This window comes from Microtus oregoni, unplaced genomic scaffold (assembly GCF_018167655.1).
Source record: "Microtus oregoni isolate MIOR12 unplaced genomic scaffold, Mior012 000025F_ref0000491, whole genome shotgun sequence".
Lineage (NCBI taxonomy): Eukaryota > Metazoa > Chordata > Mammalia > Rodentia > Cricetidae > Microtus > Microtus oregoni.
The window spans coordinates 15,366,569-15,387,519 of NW_024543084.1; the positions used below are offsets into that span (position 1 = coordinate 15,366,569).

Here is a 20,951-nt window from a genome sequence, read left to right on the forward strand (position 1 = left end):
CAGGAGTATGGATGGACCCCCCCCCAAACAGGGATGTTAGCAAAAAGTCCCATATCAGCATCTCAAAGGCTGCATAGAGCCCCCCTTCTGTCAGTCTCCCACCTCCTATAGCACCCCTAGCATCCTCTAGCACCCCCAGAGACCATGTGCAGCTAGAGGGGAAGGAGCAGCCTTCCCCACCTTCTTCAGTGAGGGAACCCCAGAAGGCCTGATCTTGTGAGGGTCTCAAACAGGAAGTCCTAACTGCTCTGGTGAAGATGGTAATGGCCGTGGCATGCATGGAGGCCAACACTGCCCAACACTGGGCATGCCTGGAGCATACAAACTAAGAGGGGATGGGGCGATGTTGGTAGCCAACTAGAGCTGGACTGCTAGAGTCTCATGGGCCATGAGAGAGATTAATTTTTATTCTGAAAGCCTCCTGGCTACCGTGGGATTTTCAAGGTGTGGTTAGTTGTGGTTTTCTAGGGTGTCCGTGTCACACCTGAGATCTGGGCCCGGAGGACCCTCAGCCCTTGCTTTCCCTACAATCCCCAGGAAAAGTCACTTCTGCTGACCCAAGGCCTGAGTTCAAGTGTGGTGTCTGCCACATTCTAGCTGCTTAGCCTTGGGCAGGTGACCTCCTCTCTCTGAGCCACAACTTCTCATTAGTAGAGACCTCTGGTGTTGACACATGTCTGCCAGGCTGCCTGGGCTGGGATGTTACACCCATGCTTTTGTCTGTGACCTGTATTCCTGAGGGTAACCAGCCTGTGTCACTTGCAGTGGGGCTCACTGACCGCTCTTCCCTGCCACCCATCTTTGCAGTACCACCCCGAATCACCCTGCCACCTAGCCTGCCAGGCCCAGTACTACTTGGCACACCCTTCCGCCTAACCTGCAATGCCACTGGCATCCCCAACCCTACGCTGATATGGCTGAAAGATGGAAACCCTGTGTCCCCCAAAGGGAACCCTGGCCTCAAGGTGAGTAGCACTGGGTGGCCCCTGAGCAACCTCCTGCTGTGTTCCCTAGGGACTGGCAGCAGAGGTCAGGCCCTGGGAGCCTAGTCTGAGGGAGAGGCAGAGTTCCTGCTCACTGGGATATGCTACATGCCACTGATGCCAACCAAATATGTAGCCTAGAGTGTTTGGTAGCCACACTGAAATGAGGACTAAGGAGCTAGCTCTGATGGTGCATGCCCAAACCCTCAGCACTCAGGAGGCTGAGGCAGGAGGATCACCATGACTTCAAGGCTAGGCCGATCAACACAGTAAGTCCCAGGCCAGTGTTGGCTATACATTGGTCTGTCTCACTTCTCCCTCAAAAAGAAGTAATGAAAAGGGCTGGGGATGTAGCAGTCGATAGAGTCCTTGCCCAGCATGCACAAGGCCCTGGCTCCCTTTCCTAGCATTGCATTAGTGAGGCACGCTGGCATACACCTGGAGTCACAGCGCTCAGGAGGTAGAAGCTGGAGGACCAGGGTTATTCTCCACTGCATGAAAAGTTCAAGATCAACCTGAACTATATAAGCAAACCATTTTTTATTTCACGTCTGAAACAGGGTCTCACTATGTAGCTCTGGCTGTCCCGGCACCCGTTTTGTAGAATATAGACCTGACTGACCTTGAACTCACAGCGATCTGCCTGTCTCTGCTCCCCAAGTGCTGTGTGCCATACCATGCAGAGCAAAGGCAAACCGATTTTGATGTTATCAAATCCAATATTTAAAAAAAGGTTCATTTCGTCACGTGACAAGTGTAAAAAGTCACTCACGAGATGTCCCATACTTGATGTTCACACCAACTCTGATTATGTGTTTTATACACATGGTCCATCTCAATTTCATAGCCTCTTGAGGTCTCCTGGCTTCGCATGGCAAGCAGCTACTGGGGTGGGCAGAATGGCTCCAGGTGGCTCTTCTAGAGACAGGTAAAACTGCCACCAGCCAGCAGGGTCCTCAGGCTCAGGGGTGCAGCTTATGGATCCCGTGCCTTGGAGGACCCCAGGGGTCTGGAACAGGATTTACTTTGGGTGTGGTACCAGGGCTCACTCCTCGGGACAGGCACTGACCCTGTAGTGGGAGCTGCGTTTGATGTGGACTTCCTTCTGGGGTACAGATCTTCCCCGGAGGCCAAGTCCTCACTGTGGCCAGCGCCCATGCTTCTGATGCAGGCAGCTACTCCTGCGTAGCAGTGAGTGCTGTTGGCGAGGACCGCAGGGACACCAGTCTGCAAGTTCACAGTGAGTCTTCCACCTGGGGGCGAGGGTGGGCATTACTATAAGGTAGCCAGTTCAAGAAGCTGGACTTGGGAGGACATCCACAACCATGTGCCCCGTCGGGGAAGGGAGCAGATGGAAGAAATGAGAGTCACCACCTGACCCTGTGGTCAGCATCCCTGTAGGTGAGCAAGTGGCAGGCAGGTGGCCATGCACGGCCAGGAGCTCTGTGGTTAGGGTTTCGGGGAGAAGCATGAAGCTCCAGGGTTGGGGCAATGTATGGCGAGTGAGGAGGAAAGCCCAGGGCTCTCTGGCTCCCACACTGGGGGGAGGGGTCGGGACTTGCCCCCAAGCCTGTACAACAGGTCGGAGGTGGCAGGACTAAGCTGGGCGTGACTCTCATCCCCTGGCTGCGGGAATTGGCTAGGCCACTGCAGCTGTGGCCTTTTGTTAGTGCTCTGTCACTCACCTTAGGGTTTCCTCTGCTGTCTGCACCACAGTGCCCCCCAGCATCCTCGGAGAAGAGCTGAATGTGTCTGTCGTAGTCAATAAATCAGTGGTACTGAAGTGCCAGAGCCGTGCTGTGCCTCCCCCCGAGCTCAGATGGCAGAAGGATGGGAGACCCCTGGAGCCTCACCCTGGCATCCGCTTTTCTGCAGACAAGGCCGTGTTGGAGGTGTGTAGCTATGCAGCTGGCTGCTGAAGGCGGTAGCTGAGCAGGGCAGGGCTTGTGGGTGTCCCAGATACCCGTGAGCAGTGTTCAGCTCAGTGTGACCAACGACCACTCACCAGGAGACAGAGCCCTCAGAGTCTCCCCCAGGACCCCACCCATCACCTTGTGATGTGACCATTCCCACCTCCAAGTGTCACCCTTTGATCTCCTCTCCTTTCCTTCAGTCTTCAAAGCCATGGTGCAGCCTCATTACCCCCAGGTCAGGGACTGACCCCAAGATGGCAGATTCCTTACCCATCATCCTTCACTCTCCCCCTTTTCTTCTGTTGGACTTTCTGAGGACCATGGGAATGATGAAGGGCTGGGGGAGGACTGGCTCGCCATGTACGCAGCCTCTTGGCAGATCAGGGCTGTGGATCTGATGTAGAGGAGCCAGAAGGGTGACATGGAGCAACACTGACTTCTAGAAACTTCTCGGTGTCACAGGCAGGGAGCTGTTGTCACAGCTTTACATTCCACGGGGGAGATCAGGCTCAATGAGGTCACATGACATGATGAGGGTGACACAGCCCATCTAGGGGTGACACCACCTCTGCTTGACTCACTGGCCAGGTGGAGCAAGTGAAGGTGCGGGACGCGGGACGCTACACCTGTGAGGCCCTGAACCAGGCCGGCCGCTCTGAGAAGCACTTCAACTTGAATGTCTGGGGTGAGGGTCTCCAGGGTCCTTCCCCCAGGGCTGGCTTTCAAATCCCAGGAAGAAGGGATACCTAATCTGGGCCTCCCTCCCATCCCAGTCCCCCTCAACTCCTGTCTGCTCTGAACCAGTCCCTCCAGCATTTCCCTCAAAGGAGCCTTACACTCTGACGGTGAGCGAGGGGCAGACTGCCAGATTGTCGTGCGACTGCCAGGGCATTCCCTTCCCCAAGATCTCATGGAGGAAAGACGGTAGGATGGCTGCCCTGCCCTTACCCAGCTCCCCCTCCCCTGGCATTCCTCCCCCAGCATGTGTTCACCCAGCACCCCTCTTCCAGCGCCCCTCACCCAGCACCCCCTCACCCAGTACCCCTCACCTGGTACCCCCTCACCTGGTACCCCCTCACCCAGCACCCCTCTTCCAGCACCCCTCACCCAGAACCCCCTCACCCAGAACCCTCTTACCCATCACCCCTCACCCAGCTCCCCTCCCCCAGCTCCCCTCACCCAGCACCCCTCACCCAGTACCCCTCCCCCAGCTCCCCTCACCCAGCACCCCTCACCCAGAACCCCAGCACCCAGCACCCGAGTACCTCAATGAGGCCATGGGTTTCCAGCCCTTCAATGGGGACCAGCTGGCTACAGAGTGCTGCTTTCCCCAGCCTTCTGCTTTGCCCCATCTGTAGACCCCTTCTAGCCTGTGATCTTCCGGCCCCAAATCCCTGTCTCTTCTGCCAGGACCATCCTTCCCCAAGCCCTGGCTGGCCAGGGCCTCCCCACACGGCTATGTTCTGTCAGTCTGTGAGCCACATGGGGTGTTGTTTTGGCCGCTGCTGCATTTAAAGTCCGGAGCCTAGTGCAGAATACTGTGAGGGTCCCTTAAACCCAAATATGGAGGGCAGGTCGGATAGAGTGTTTCCTGAGACCTGAGAAGATAGCAAAATGAGCAAGCCCTACCCTCACCTGGGTGGTCAGGCGGCAAAGTGAGGAAATCATTCTGGGCCTTAGAGAGTAGGCAGGTGTGGAAAGGGGTAGGAAAAGACAGGTGTGGCCAGGGTTTGGAATTTTAAGGTGTGTGGCTGGGATGTTTGACCCAAGAAGAAGGATAACCCTGAGGGCAGAGCAAGGAGAAGCCACCTAGGCAGAGGCCGTGGTAGGTGCAAAGGCAGAAACAAGCCAAGCATATTTTGGGACAGCAAAAGAGTTCAGAAGGGTTGCAGCAGCGTCAGCCAGAAGGACATAGTGGGAAATGGTTCATAGGGTGATGGGGACTGAATTCAGGCCATTGTGGAGGGGTTGGCTTTACCTCCAGGGACACAGGGCAGGTCATGCTCAGAAGTCCCAAGTTGGGAGCATGGTGACTCAACGAGATGTCAGGATCCAGGGAAGGCTTTCCAGAGGAGATGTCACATATGGGGACACCTAGAGGATGGAGCAGGTGGGTGGGAGGACCACTGTTTCTCATGAAAGGTCCATTTCTCATTGCCCCAGGCCAGCCCCTGCCTGGGGAAAGAGATGGCCTGGGACAGGTGTCAGCAGTAGGGAGGCTACTGTACCTGGGACAGGTCAAGTCGTCCCAGGAGGGGACATACGTCTGTGAATGCAGCAACACAGCTGGGACCAGCAGCCAGGAGCAGCAGCTGGAGGTTCTGGGTGAGCCCTGCCGGGACTGGGGAGCGTCTGTGTGATGAATGGATAGAGCTGAAGTCTAGACCGCCCAAGGGTGGGAACAGCAAGATGGGCACTTGCCTGCCCTTCCAGTCCAGACCCTCAACTCCCAGCGTGTGCACACGGGAGGGGACAGCAGGCCCCTGTGCACCTCTGTGGTCTAGCAGGAGAAAGCTTGCGTTGAAATGGTTGGAAGTGAGTGTGCATAAGGTTCCTATAGAGTCCGCACTGGTAACGTAAGTCCTGCCGGAGGAATGGCTTAGTAGTTAAATGCCTGCCGTGCAAGCTTGGATCCCAGAGTCTATGTAAATGGCAGTGGGCTAGGCAGTTCACTTGGGTCCTAGCCTTGGAAGGCAGAGACAGGGGGTCCCCAGAGTGGGGTGGCTGGTAAGACTAGCTGTATCAGTGAGCTCCGGGTTTAACTGAGAGACCCTGCTTCAGTGAATAAAGTGGATGAATATTCAGTGAATAAACCATCAGCTGAGGATGATTCAGTAAGCAGACCTTAGGCTTCCCCATGCATGCACATGCGTACACGCATGACCTTATATAAGCAAACATGCTACATGCATACCACACACACACACACACACACACACACAGAGAGAGAGAGAGAGAGAGAGAGAGAGAGAGAGAGAACATGGTGTGGGGAAGGAGATATCCTGGCCTTGTAAAAGCCATGCTGTCAAGACTGGGGACTTTGCTGAGTTGACAGAATGCTTATCAACACGTAAATCCAACACTTGGGAAAGGAAGTGAGAAGATTAGGAGTTCGAAGTCCTCAGTGGTGAGTTCAAGGCCAGCCTAAGCTGAGTGGTGAGTTCAAGGCCAGCCTAAACCACGTGACAGAAGTGCTAGAAAGGTGCTGGGCACTGTAGTCCCTGTTTGAGAGGCTAAAGTGGAAGGAGAAAAGTTCAAGGCCTGCATAGGTAACTAGAGATGCTCCAGTCTATGAGACTGAGACCACACAGACCAGGAATGGATGAGTATATTCCCCAGGGAGCAGCCCACCCAGGTCCCTAGTGTGTCTTAAGAGGTTACTGGTGGATACAGCTGTCACTCTGACACAGAGATGAAAAGGTTCAGAGAGGTGAAGTGAATAGGCCAAGGTCACACAGCTCGAGCAAGGAAGAATGTAGGCCTAAATGTGTCCACTGAGACCCCAGCACTGGTCACCCTGCTATCAGGTGGTCCTGACTACTCTACTGAGAACCTTCCTCCTCATCTCAGTTCCTCCTCAGGTCACTGGCCCTCGGGAGCTGCTCACAGCTGTCTCCGTGGTCCAGGGTGGAAACACCACCCTAGACTGTAATGCCACAGGGAAACCCCTGCCAGTGGTGACATGGGAGAGGAATGGCCAGCCTGTCCAGATGGAACCTGGCCTGTGGCTTCAGAATCAGAACCACAGTCTACACGTGGAACAGGCGCAGGCCTCCCACGCCGGTGACTACAGCTGCGTGGCTGAGAACACAGCTGGGCGTGCTGAGAGGAGATTCACACTGTCTGTGCTGGGTGAGGACTGGTGGCTTGTGGGCAGGGTGAGCTGCTGGGCTGGGCTGGGCTGGGCTGGAGAGAGTAAGGTCAGATAGTCTCCTAAAGTCACAGACAGCCAGGGGCTTCTTCAGTCCGGGCTCTGATGAGGCTGCCACTGGGACCATGGCCAACAGGGCCCTCCTGAGGGCTGTTCTCAAAACGCCCATGTTATTCCTTCCCTCCCTATCCTTTCCCCTTCCCTTCCTTCCCATGTTAGCTTTTCCCCACCCTGTTCCTGACAGTCCACGCTCCATGTGGCTGGTGATCTTGGGGGATCTGGGGTAGGAAAGCCAGGAGACCATACACATTGGAGAAGAACCAAGATACCTGCCTGGAGGAGGTGCCTTGGGGCTGCAGCTGAAAGACTAAGTAGGAGTTGGGTGGCTGCCGGGGTTGTAGTAAGAGAGGGGTGCAAGAGCCTATTGTCACTCCTGCTGTGCACCTGGATCTATTTCAGGTGGCCGCAGGGGGTGGTCCTGGAGAAGGCTGGGAAAGGGATGAGCGCAGTGGGGCCTTAATCATTCTGTGCCTCATCACCAAAAGTGGTAGATCTTTCCAGAAATGCCCCTTCACCCAGAGCACAGATCCGAAGGTGGATGTGGGCTCGCGTTTGCAGGCATCCACCCTGCTCAGCTCCTGCCCCATAATGGACACTGGAATAGGGGATTCTATGCATTTGGCTCAGTGGAAAGAGTATGGTTAGCATTCTACCAACAAAGTCCTGGTTTCCAGAACCAGAACTGAATAAGCCAGCATTGTGGCATGCTCCTGTCAGCCCAGCATTCAAGAGATGGAGGCAGGGAGATGAGGAGTACAAGATTATCCTTGGCTACATAGTATTGTAGAATAGCACTTTAAGACACATTACATTTGTTTATACTGTGGAACCTCTGTTTTAACCTTAAGCCGGGTATTTATGAGTAAGAATAAAATCTCCATGTATGATTATTTGAGAGCTGGGCAGCAGGCCCCAAAAGTCAAAGAGCACAAAACAATTAATTACAATATAGCAAGTTAGAGGCCAGCCTGAGATACATAAGACACTGTCAAAGAAGAAAGAGGAGGAGGAGGAGGAGGAGGAGGAGGAGGAGGAGGAGGAGGAGGAGGGCAGTAGTGGCTCATGCCTTTAATCCCAGCACTTGGGAGGCAGAGGCAGGCGGATCTCTGTGAGTTCGAGGCCAGCCTGGTCTACAAGAGCTAGTTTTCAGGACTGGCTCCAAAGCTACAGAGAAACCTTGTCTCAAAAAAAAAAAAATTAACAACAACAAAAAAGAATCCTGTCCATATCCCTCTGAAAGGGTGGGGAAACTGAGGCCTGAGATTCCTGTCTGGTCCCAGAGCCCACTTGTGGTGTGGTATCACACCTTTGAGGGCAGTAACTGGGACCCCTCCCAGTGCTTGATTTCTCCCAGTTCACGAGTGGGGCCATGAGTCCTTGGGCAGAGAATGCAGGGCTGAGTGCCTGTCTGTACTCTAAATGCAGTACCTCCTCAACTCCCTGGAGACTTGGACTCCTTGACCAACATCACTGCCACCTTGCAAGGCTCCTTGACGCTGCTCTGTGAAGCTGCAGGGGTCCCGCCTCCGACAGTCCAGTGGTTTCGGGAGGGACAGCCAATCGGCCCTGGAGAGAACACCTACCTCTTGGCAGGTAAGGCACTAAACCAGGTTTGTTTCAGGATCAGTCTAGCCTGTGACCTCTGACCCTGAACTGCTAGACCTCAATGACCCATCAATCATCAACTGTGGGATTGCAAACATTTCTCATTTGGTAGAGGTCACCAGATGCATTGTATAGTCAAGAACACAGAAATTGGAATTCAGCTGAGCACAAAGGGGACTGGCAATCAATTAGTAATGTCTGCCATGAGTGTAGGAATAGCAGTGATGATATGTGTGTGTTATCTGCTCCAGGTGGGTATTATAAGTTCTGTGGTTTCTTTGTGAGGAACTAGTTCTGCTTCAAAGATCCCTGGGAGAAGAAGCCTTTTTCTGTGGGGAGGGCTCTTGGGACAAAATGGACATCTGAAAAAAACAGGACTGTGTAGCTGTGTAGCTCACTGTTGTCTCTCAGCCCTAGCCAGAGCCACAGAGAGCCAGCAACTCAGTTCCTTCTTGCCTCACAGGTCCTCAGGTTTTTCTGATGTCATGCTCTATCCTTCTGTTTACTCTCGTGGGCCTCTGGTTCCCCACTAGAGGACTGGAACACTGGGAGGCAGATACTTGTATATTAATGCCTGGCATCATGAGCTGGGAGAGGTTGCTGATCCTATGCCTTCCCTTCCCTCCCAGGTGGCTGGATGCTGAAGGTGACCCCAGCCCGGGAGCAGGACAGAGGCCTCTACTCATGCCTGGCCAGCAATGAGGCTGGGGAGGCACGCAGGAACTTCAGTGTGGAGGTCCTGGGTAGGACACACTCTATGTTCTTAGGAGCATCAGGAGCCTCTTCTTCCAGCTGGGACGCTAGAGTGGGCAGAGATAGAGGAGGCTGGACCCGGTTTTCCTTGCTTCATCAGAACCTGTGCTCTGGGGGCGGGGAGAGTCTCAGCCAATCAAACGTTTGCTGCAGAAGTGTGAGGACCTGAATCTGATCCCCAGATCCCAAGTAAAAGAAAAATGATCTGAGGGTTGTATGTAGCACTTGCTCAGAATCCCAACACTTGGTGATGAAAATAGGAGGATCCCTTGGGAGCTCTGGCTGGCCAGCCTAGCCTGCTTGGAAAATTCTGGGCTAGAGACCCAGGATTTTTTGGTTTTGTTTTTTTAAAGGTGAATGCTTCCTGAGGTTCACCTTTGACCTCCACGTGCATATGCATTCCCATGCACATGTGAACATACTATATACTCACACAATATTTACAAATACCACACACCATACACACATCACAAACCACACCATACATACACATACCACACATGTACATACACACATACATAGACCACACACACATATATATACACGCACCATTTATACAAACACCACACACATATACACACATCACATACCACACACACACATACAAACATACACACCACACACATACACATACCACATACACATACAAACATACACACCACACACACATACACTCACACACCATATATACAAACACCACACACATATACACACATTACATACCGCACACACGCATACAAACTACACACCACACACATACACACACCACACACATAACATACCACATACACATATGCACACCACACACACATATATATACACACCACACACATACACACACCACAAACATACACCACATACACATATACACACATTATCACACGCATATACATGTACATCACGCACACATCATACACAGAAACACCACACACACCATATATACTCACACCACACACATACACACATACCACACATACATGTCTACATACCACACACACCATACACACAAATACACATACCACACACACATGTACACCACACACACATACATGCACATCACATGTACACCATACACACAAACACCACACATACCATATATACGCATACCACACATACACATACTCGCATACCACATACACAGCACACACACATATACACATATCACACAAACACATACACACCACACACATTATAATACACATACCACACACACCACATACACACACACATGTATACACACACCCTCTATACTGAAGCTGCCCTGATATTTTCCAGAAACAGTAGGGATTAACCCAAAGTGGGAGGAACAAATATTCCCAACCCCACACCGACTTCTCTGTCCAGAGTCTTCCCAGAGCAATTCATTAGACTGACTTCTGGGTAGGAGCAGACACGGGCGAAATGGGGAAACTGAGGCACAGCAAACTTTGTTTCCTGTTCTGTGGACGGATAGCCAGGTGGGTCACCCAGCTAGAAACTGTTTGCCTTTCTCCTCCTCCTAGTTCCTCCCAGTATTGAGAATGAAGACTTGGAGGAGGTGATCAAGGTGCCCGAGGGACAGACTGCTCAGCTGGTGTGCAATGCCACAGGTGAGGGCTACTGCATGGTGGGCCTGGCTTAACTGATCCCCTACCCTGACACCTTGCCCTGCTCCTCGCTGAGCTCAGTCACCTGCCAGAAGCTTCCACGGGGCCTCTCTGTCTAGTCCTGTAGGACTTCCCTGCCCCTGCACTGACCACACAGGACCATAGTGATCTGTGATGTCCGAGCTCCTCTAGGACCCAGACCCTTGAGTCCACAGCTCCCCTGCTGCCTGGAAAACCAGGCTCCCTCTGATGCCTGAGGGTGGGAGGGTGAGTGGGAATGTGTCTGGATAAAGAGAAGCGCAGTGAATGGGGACATAGATAGGCGGATTTTTGAATAAAGATGACAGATGAATGGAAGGATGAGTGGTAGGATAGATGAGTGGCTAGTACATGGGTAGAAGAAAGGATTGGATGGATGGATGGATGGATGGATGGATGGATGGATGGATGGGAAGATAAATGGATAAATGAATGGATATGTGAATTGATAAGTGTGCCTTAAGGGGTACGAAGACGGATAGACAGGTGAATAATGGATAGATGGATAGAAGGATCCATATATGAGCAGTAAGGTAGGAAGACGAATGGAAGGTGGGTAGAAGAAAGTAAGGGTAGATGGATGAATGGATCTTGCCCCTTTGTCCCAAGCCATTCCTGCCCTGTCCCCAGTGAGCAGCTGAGTTCCTGAAGAAGGGCCCTGGCTGTTCTGCTGCCATCCTGAATGGGGATGGAAACTCCATATCTGTGCTGGCCGGGGCCGCCTCTAGCCCCTGAGCCATCTGGTCTGAGCTCACTGAATGATCTGTCCCCTCTTCATATAGGCCATCCGCCGCCAAAGATCACATGGTTCAAAGATGGCTGGTCCCTGTCTGTTGGAGACCCCTATGAGGTGTCCCCAGATGGTGCCTTCCTGTGGGTCCCCCAGGCCAACCTGTCCAGTGCTGGCCACTACTCTTGCGTCGCTGCCAATGCTGTGGGGGAGAAGACCAAACATACACAGCTCACCGTCCTGGGTGAGTGTTACGCCTCCGCAACCACCTGGGTTTCCACAAGCAACCGCTGTCATTCCGTTTGCTATTTCAAGGGTGACAGCAAAAATACTAGAGAGCAGCCAGGTGTCAGATCTCCATAGCAACCCCAGCTGGGGACCAGGCTTTCAGCACAACCTCTTCCATGACAATTCATGCCCAAACCATAACCGTACCCGCTGCAGGAGCAGGGAAAGGAACCTTCAAATCCAGGAAGCAGTTAGCCAAAAAGTCCCTCTCCTCCTCAGCAGAACCAAGAAAGTTTAGGTTGAATAAGAGTGAGGCCACATGTTGAGTCTCTAAGAGGCACAGGAGAACGTGGCCTGCAGTGTGACTCCGTGGTGGAGGAGGGTGTGGCCGCCCTGAGCTTCTGTTTCCCATCTATTCACAACTGCAGCACTAAGGATAAGCCTGGGGCCCTAGCTGTCCTAGTCCTCAGGGTCTTTGGGCCTGGGCCTAGACTGTTAACCAAGGCCTTCCTCCCCCCCCCCCTGTCCAGTGGTCCCCACCATCCTGGGAGCACCTGAGAATGCCATCGAGGAAGTGACTGTGACCATCAATAATCCCATTTCCCTGATCTGTGAGGCGCTGGCCTTCCCATCCCCCAATATCACCTGGATGAAGGATGGGGTGCCCTTCAAGGCCTCTAAGAACATTCAGCTCCTCCCAGGTGATGGCCCTGGGGTGGGCTTTGAGAAGACACAGGTTGGGTTGGTCTGAGCACTTGTCTATGGTGAAGCCCTGTTTTGGGATAACTCTGGCCACGGCTCCCCAAGCAGGTACCCATGGTCTCCAGATCCTAAATGCTCAGAAGGAAGATACTGGCCAGTACACCTGTGTGGTCACCAACGAGCTGGGGGAAGCAACGAAGAACTACCATGTGGAAGTCCTCAGTGAGCCCCCTACCATCTCCGGGAGAGTGGCTGGCCAGGCAGAAAAGTCCTGGCCACATTTGAGACCTCAGGCGCCTTCCTGTGGCTATTTTCCCTGGGAGTCACATGCAACTGGCGGGGGTGGGGGCAGAAACTCTTGCCTTGGTGATACTAAAAGGAAGGGATAGTGTTAAGACTTTGGTCATGGTGATCCAAATACTCCCCCAGTTCCGGCTTCCTACCACCACTTCTGGTGTGGACATGCAACTTGGGGTCCCTCAGTTTGATACCTGGGTCCTCTAGAGGCCACCCCAAGAATCCTTTGCTTCACCCCTGTCTCTTAGTACTCTGTAACCTTAAGTGGGTACAGATGGGTTCCCTTCAAGAGTCCTATTCTACCAGCCTTGTTGTTAGGGAACTACCCCCAGGGCCAGTGGGTCTGGGTCTCAGGACCGTCCCAGGCCTGCTGCTCACACATCCTGTGGCTTTTCAGTTCCCCCTTCCATCTCCAAAGATGACCCTTTGGGGGAGGTCAGCGTGAAGGAAGTGAAGACGAAGGTGAACAGCACCCTGACCCTGGAGTGTGAGTGCTGGGCCGTGCCCCCACCCTCCATCAGCTGGTACAAGGACGGAACGGTGAGTGCAGGGCCCCAGACTGCCTTAGACTCTCGCCCTTGGGCCTCACCAGCCCTGCTCAGACCTTTCCAGAAGAGCCCTGGAAGAACCTAGCCCCAGAGCTGGCTCTGCACACTCTTCAGTGTTTCATTTGAAACAAAACAAAACAAGCAAACACTTTCCAGCCATTACGTTATCCCGTCCACCCTTTTGCTTCTTTTCCACTGTTGAGGTCATACAAGTAGCTTGACACAGTCACCGCGTGGTCCCACCACTTTGTATTATGGTCTGATTTTTATTTATTAAAATATAGAGTAGGTTGCTGGGCGGTGGTGGCGCACGCCTTTAATTCCAACACTTTGAAGGCAGAAGCAGGCAGATCTCTGTGAATTTGAAACCAGCCTGGTCTACAGAGTGAGTTCCAGAGCAGCTAGGGCTACATAGAGAAATCTGTCTCAAAATGTGTGTGTGTGTGTGTATGTATGTATGTATGTATAAAATACATACATATTTTTGTATGGAGAGAAGGGAGAGAGAGAGAGAGAGAGAGAGAGAGAGAGAGAGAGAGAAGGGTGTGCAGTGGTCCGAGCTGTTAATCTCAACTTTTTGGAAGCTGAGGCAGGAGGGTCAGGGTCAGGAGTTCAAGGTCATCCTTGGCTACACAATGAGTTGGGGATCAGCACGGTCTACAGGAGACCCTATCTCAAAACAAATAAACAAAGGATCTTGGTTTTCACCTCTGCCCGTCTCTGTCCTCCCCCAGCCTGTGACCCCCAGCCAGCGACTTCATGTCCTGGGGGAGGGGCGGCTCCTCCAGATCCAGCCCACCCAGGTCTCTGACTCTGGCCGCTATCTGTGTGTGGCCACCAACGTGGCTGGCGAGGATAACCAAGATTTCAATGTTCTCATCCAAGGTGGGTGCCACTGTAGGGTGGTCTGGGTGATAATAACCAGTGGCCCAAGACAGGATTCTCGCTCCAGGTAGAAAGACGGGGCCCATGGCATTGACCCTGGCTGGGGATCAGGAGCCCTGCGCCTTTTGGCAAGGAGACCCACATGGGCATTCCTCATCAACCATGGCTTGATGTCTCAGAAGCAAAATGTTCTGTGTCTTCTGTGGCTAAGGAATGAGTTTCAGAAGATGGGGGTTCCTGCCTCAAATCAGGATTAAGTGGCCAGGAGGCAGGCAGGAAAGGAAGGAAGCAGGGAGAAAGGGAAGCTAGAAAGGGGGTCAAAGGGACTGGGGAGAGGTGGGGAGGGTGGCTGGGAGGGAGGCCTGGAGGGAAGCTGGAAGACAGCCTGGGAGGGAGGCTGGGAGGCCAGAGACCAAGCCAAGCTAAAGAAGGGAAGACTGTTTGTTACCACACAGTGCTCTGTAGTGGCCTGATGAGAAAGCATACTTTATCCTCTGCCACCTCTGCCCTCAACTGCCTCACCCTGGCCCTGTCACTCACTACTGGGCAGCACGACCTAGAGATGTCACTGGCCCCTCTGGGCCTTGCTGTCACCCTTTGCAAAATACAGGCATTCTAAGCCAGGCATGATGGTGCACTCCTTTAACCCAGCGCCTCAGGGCAAAGGCAGGTGGATCTCTGTGAGTTTGAGACCAGCCAGGGCTCCATAGTGAGACCCTGTCTTGAAGAAAGAAAAAGAGAAAACAGGAGATCCAGCTAAAGCAGGTGACCTTGGGGCCCTTTCGGGTCCTAACTGCTGAGGGTGCCATGCCCCTGTGTACCAACAAATGAAGGAAGGCTGAGCTAGGCACTGCCCAGCGCCCTTCACAAAGCCTTTCCCTGTCACAGTCATTTTATCTTTTTTGTTGTTGTTTTGTTGTTTTTTGCTGTTGTTGTTTTCCAAGGCACGGTTTCTCTGTGTAACAGCCCCAGCTGTCCTGGAACTCGCTGTAGACCAGGCTGGCCTCGAACTCACAGAGATCCGTCTGCCTCTGCCTCCCGAGTGCTGGGATTAAAGGCGTGTGCCACCACCGCCTGACTATTTTATCTTACTTCATTTTGTTCTTTTGAGCCGGTCTTACTGTAGCCCAGGCTGGCCTGACATTTCTAGTCCTCTTGCCTCAGCCTCCTAAGTGCTAGGAAGACAGGTGTGACCTCTTCACCCAGCCACCAGGACTCTCAGAAGCCAGTGACAGGTGAACTCTACAGAGAGGGGGGCAGCTCCTAAAGCTTACAAGGCGTCTCCATAGCCAGTCCCTGGGGGAGTAAAGAGAAGAAATGCCTTGACCTACCTGCAGGCTGTAGCTTGTGTGGCAGGGTGTGACAGCACCTCCCAGGCTGGTTGGTTACAGCAGTGAGCAGCTTTACCCTTTCTTATATTCCTAATGACTTGGTCTCTCTCTGTGCAGTGCCCCCCATGTTCCAGAAGGTGGGAGATGTTGATGCAGGTTTTGAACTCCTGCTCCATGAGGAGGAAGCCCGGGGCAGGGTGACAGAATACCGGGAGATTGTGGAGAACAACCCGGCTCACCTGTACTGTGACACCAACGCCATCCCACCGCCCGAGCTTACCTGGTACAAGGAGGGTCGGCCCCTGTCAGCCGCAGATGGGGTCTCGGTGCTGCAAGGTAGGCCTGCTGCTACCAGCAATGTGACCTCAGGCGGCGTGTGTGACTAGACCTTCACTGGAATTTGTAGAGGATAAAAGTTGCTTGAGGTTGTTGCATTTTGTGCTGAGTTTTTAAAACAAACTTCCCAGCCCAGGCCAGAGCCTGTAACTAGGCTTTGGGATCTGGCCTGGAATGCTCAGAGAATGGCTTGAGTCTCTAGGGAGAGGAGAGACTTTTTATGTAAAAAATGAGGCAGGAAGACACTGGGAGCACAGGCTAGCCAAGCGTGAGAACCCTAGTTCAGCCCTTAGAACTCACGGAAAAGCCAGGGCACGCCTATGATCCCAGCGCGGGAGAGGCAGATAGGCAGGTCCCTGGAGCTCACTGGCCAACCACTCTAGTCTCGGTAGGAAACTCCAGGCCAGTGAGAGACCCTGTCTCACAAAACAAAGTGGGCAGCTTCAGAGGAATAACGCGCAAGGTTGATCTCTTCCTCCACATATATGAATACATGCATGTATATGCTCGTATACCCATACACACATGCATACCTGCATTCATGCAAGCATATGCAACACACACACATGCACACACATGATTGTGATTCCATGACCAAACTTCTCTCTGGCTTTTGAGGACTATGCTGTCGTCATAGCTTACAGCTTATGAAAATTTTTTATTGTCATCTTACCATTTAAAATATTTCCTTATTAAAGGTCCATTAATTATTTAAGTGGGCCTTATTTTGGAATATCTTTGGCAAATGGTTTTGAGTTGAAAGCCCTAGGATGAGGCTTAGAGATGCCTGGCTTCCCTGGTCTGCCCTGCTCCCGCCACGGACCACTGCTGTTGCTGTCCAGGCCCCACTGATTGTACCAAGGGGAATAGGTAGTCTCCTGGCTTAGCGTTTGCAATGTGGCCTGCGGGATCCAGACCAGCACTGGGGCTGGGTGGGGGACCGGAGGTTATCACAGTCTGTGATGAACAGTTGCCCCAGGCTTTGAACTTGGCCCTTGCAGAAAAAGGAACCCTTAGGTCCCTGGGAGGTGCCACATGTAGAGGCTGGTTGTCCACACTGGAAATCCTGGACCGACTCCTAATCCTGCTGCCGACCTCAGACGGGGCTCTACTCTCACATCCTGTTATTCTAGGCTCTGTCATGGGGAGATTCTTAATGCAGACCCAAAACACAAGTTGATCCCAGATATCAGTTAATCCCTGACCGCAGCCACTGACTTGGCCCACACGAAACAATGACCTCCAACCCCACTGCTGACCTCTAACCCCAGCTACCAACTCTTAGCATGTTAAAGATGTGGTCACAAGATAAGCTGAATGTAGATCCTGATCCCAAATTAAGCCAAGATCTCACCTGAGCACCACTGTGACCTTGGCCTCCCTGCTCCCCCCCACCCCACCCCATAGCTTTGCTTGTTAGGAGCCCTTGTTTCTGACATGGTCAAGCCACCACAGCCTTGGCTGGTGACCCCCCCCACCTGGAATACATAGCACACAGTGACCCTAGGTAGGTAGAGACCAGGTTCTGCTCTTGGTTGCCTCCTGGTCTCAAAGGGTCCCAGGCAACTCCTCCCCTGCCCCCAGCAGCCACTGCTCTAGAAGCTAACCCTGCTTCTGAGAACATTTCTTCTTGCATTAGACCAGCCAGCCGACCCCTCCCTCTTGCTAACCCTTCCAGGAGCTTCATTTTCCCATCTGTGAGATGGGCTACCAACAGCACTTCACATTATAGAGCCTGCTCCCGAGACTGGGTGCCGTTAACTACACATGGACTTGATCCTCCCTTGATCTATGCTCCAGGTGGATCGAATCTGCTCACTTCCCAGATGAGGCAGGGAGTGACGGTGGCTTGGGCCCTCCAGAGGAGAAACAGCTCCCTTGCTTTGGGTTCAGGGCTCTAGTCCCCGAGCTCAGGCCCCGGCCCTCTGTCCCTGCAGGAGGCCGAATCCTGCAGCTGCCCCTGGTCCAGGCAGAGGACGCGGGCAGGTACTCGTGCAAGGCTTCCAATGAGGTGGGCGAGGACTGGCTCCACTATGAACTGCTGGTGCTGAGTGAGTGGCCAGGAGGGGCAGGGAGGCGCTGGTCCCAGGGAGGCCTCCTTCTCAAGGGCCCTGGAGAGTGGGAAGTTCAATTTCTCTGTGCTCAGGTCTTTAAGAGGATTGCAAGCTTGGTTTCTGAAACCGGGTAAAGGCAGTTTAAAGTGTCCCAGATGGCTGTTTTCTTACTGTGTGATTTTGAACAAACTTTGACCTCTCTGAAGCCCAGAATTCTTAGCTGCTTCCAGGCCTGACAGATTTAGTGAGGAGGGCACAAGGACCTCTGGCGAGCATCTGGTGCCAAAAGCTTCCCTCACCTCTACCATGTTCCACCAGCCCACCACCTACACCTTGTCTCTTTTTCCTCTCCTTCCCAGCACCGCCCGTGATCCTGGGGGACACACAGGAGCTGGTAGAGGAGGTGACTGTGAACGCAAGCAGTACTGTCAGCTTGCGGTGCCCAGTTCTGGGGAACCCAACACCCACACTTTCATGGCTCCAGAATGGGCTGCCTGTGTCCCCCAGCCCACGGCTTCGAGTCCTGGAGGAGGGGCAAGTCTTACAGGTAGGAACAGACCCCTCTCAGGGTAAAGGCACAGGGAACCAAGGGGCAGTGTCATCTGGGCCATAGAAAAGCCCGTTAGAGTACGGGGGGTGTCTTCTGTACAGCAAATGGCACCTGTGAGGAGCCCAGCTGGTCACATAGGGCTGCCTAGTGTTCATAAGTAGCAGTCACTCCTGCCAAAGCAGGAGCACACCTAGAGCCAGCCCAGGCCTGGGGTGGCAGCCCCACGTGATCCCTGACTACAAGGAGCTAGACATGCACAGGCCCCTCCAGAGACAGCACAGCCCCCACATGGCCTCCTTGTCCAATTAGCTAGACAACCAACCAACGCCAGTTTCCCTCTCCAAAACACCACACAGAGCCCAAGACGGGCCTCAGAGGGACTTCTCCTGGCCACTGAGAGCACCCATGGCCCACATGTCTGCTGTAGGGAGATGGAGATGCTCATGGCTATGTGGGGATGAACCGTGGAGCCTCTGGATCCATTCACAACTGTCAGCCTTGGTCTCAGCACTGGTCTCTGTACCCTCAGGTTTCCACCACAGAGGTAGCTGATGCTGCCAGCTACATGTGTGTGGCGGAGAACCAGGCGGGTTCTGCAGAGAAACTCTTTACCCTCAGGGTCCAAGGTGAGATGGCTGAGAGGGGCCTCTGTGTGTTCCTGCCTCTCCCTGAGGGTATTCGAGTACCTACACTCAGAGTTCAGGGACTGCAGCCTGGCCTCAGCACTGGGCGGGGGGGGGGGGGGGATGTTCTTCCAGTCCTCACCATTGGGGGGGGATGCCCTTCTGAGGTCTCAGCACTGGGGGATTGTCCTTCTGAGGTCTCAGCACTGGGGGATTGTCCTTCTGAGGTCTCAGCACTGGGGGATTGTCCTTCTGAGGTCTCAGCATTCGGGGGATTGTCCTTCTGAGGTCTCAGCACTGGGGGATTGTCCTTCTGAGGTCTCAGCATTCGGGGGATTGTCCTTCTGAGGTCTCAGCACTGGGGGGATGTTCTTCTGGGGTCTTAGCACTGGGGATGTTCTTCCAAGGTCTCAGCGTCATTAGTGAGCACCCACTGTGCATCTGACGTGTGTCTAAGGGTCGGCCTGGCTTTACAACTCCTACCACCCCAAGTCTGCTGTTGACCTCTATGTCGCCATGAGCCCAGATGTGGGCACAGCTGTATCCCTGAAGCCCCAGTAGCATCTGAGTTCTGCCACTGATAGCTGTGTGGCTTTGAGAGAATGGCTGTGCTGCTCTGATCAAGCCTCTCTGTGCTCTGTGCAAAGTAACTCTGACTAGTAAAGCTTGCCCTCCAAGGGCTGTGTGGAGACACTTCAGGGGTGACTCTGGGAGCTTAGGCCGGCTCCTTGGTGTACCCCCTTCCCCCAGCCCTAGTCTGTGCCCCCAATGTAACCTCTCATTTCTGCCCCCATCCAGTCCCACCACAAATCTCAGGCTGGCACGCCAACAAGCTCACCACCACCCTCAACAGCAGTGTCTCCCTCCCCTGCGAAGTTCATGCTCACCCAAGCCCTGAGGTCACGTGGTACAAGGATAGCCAGCCCCTCTCCCTGGGACAAGAGGTTTTCCTCCTTCCTGGTTGGTAAACTGAGGCCTTATCCCCAGCTCAAGCTCAAGGCTCTGGTGGGGAGTTCAAATTGTCCCAAACCTGGGACAGGGCTGTATTCACGGGAGGATTAGGGACTGAGAGTGTCCTGGGGTCCTGTGGCTGCTGGTGCAGGGGCCGTTGTCCCGCAGGCACCCACACACTGCGGCTGACTCGGGCACAGCCGGCTGATTCCGGAACATACCTGTGTGAGGCCCTCAATGCTGCAGGCCGAGACCAGAAGACAGTACAACTCAATGTTCTGGGTATGTCCTGCCCCACCTATGCCATCTTCCATTCTTCCCGGGAGCCCCCAGGGAAGCCCTTGTCCCCCTCAAGGGATCCTGTTGAAGAAGCAGAGTCACATGGACAGACCAGGCAGGGTTTGATGCAGCCATGCACGGGCTTGCTCCGAGACCTTGGGTTGTGTCTCCCTGTCTCTGAGCCCCAGATGTCCTGTCTGTAAGGTAGCAATCCATATGAAAATGGGACGAAGGAAATGCAGCCCTTGACCCATGGCGTGGCTCACAGTGAGCTCCAGTGGTGATCAAGTTGAGGGGGTAGAGCAGTGGCGAACCCCAAGAGCTAGGCCAGGAAGGTCCAAGATTCTTGGCTTGTAGCCTCTGACAGCACCTAAGGTCTTTGGAATTCCCTGAGGGAAAGCTGGTCTGCAGTGCCAGCACCCAGGGCTCTCTGGAAGGTTCTTTGCAGTTCTGGGGCAGGTTCATTCATTTGTTAAGTGCATAGCTCTGCCAGGGCCTGAGGGCTCACATCTGGCTGTGGATGCCTACTTGAGTGCCAGGGGCTGAGGGACCACCAAGGAGGGGCAGTGTTTAGTCAGAAGATTAAAAAAAAAAAAAGCCTGCTGTCAGCATCTTTCCTGCCATCTA

At 53.5% G+C, this 20,951-nt stretch overlaps 1 protein-coding gene across 1 annotated transcript in view; it reads left to right on the plus strand.

The window, feature by feature from the left end:
* Nucleotides 1–20,951, plus strand: part of Hmcn2 (hemicentin 2) — a 154,078-nt gene that overhangs the window by 85,578 nt on the left and 47,549 nt on the right. Inside the window, 21 exon segments of the mRNA XM_041674639.1 lie at nucleotides 808–965; nucleotides 2,100–2,223; nucleotides 2,700–2,875; nucleotides 3,485–3,581; nucleotides 3,701–3,820; nucleotides 5,060–5,221; nucleotides 6,467–6,748; nucleotides 8,253–8,420; nucleotides 9,062–9,175; nucleotides 10,688–10,774; nucleotides 11,593–11,784; nucleotides 12,299–12,469; nucleotides 12,579–12,692; nucleotides 13,165–13,307; nucleotides 14,050–14,200; nucleotides 15,649–15,867; nucleotides 17,805–17,918; nucleotides 18,281–18,468; nucleotides 19,001–19,097; nucleotides 19,893–20,054; nucleotides 20,214–20,327. Of these exon segments, the coding sequence (XP_041530573.1) occupies nucleotides 808–965; nucleotides 2,100–2,223; nucleotides 2,700–2,875; nucleotides 3,485–3,581; nucleotides 3,701–3,820; nucleotides 5,060–5,221; nucleotides 6,467–6,748; nucleotides 8,253–8,420; nucleotides 9,062–9,175; nucleotides 10,688–10,774; nucleotides 11,593–11,784; nucleotides 12,299–12,469; nucleotides 12,579–12,692; nucleotides 13,165–13,307; nucleotides 14,050–14,200; nucleotides 15,649–15,867; nucleotides 17,805–17,918; nucleotides 18,281–18,468; nucleotides 19,001–19,097; nucleotides 19,893–20,054; nucleotides 20,214–20,327 (3,153 nt within the window).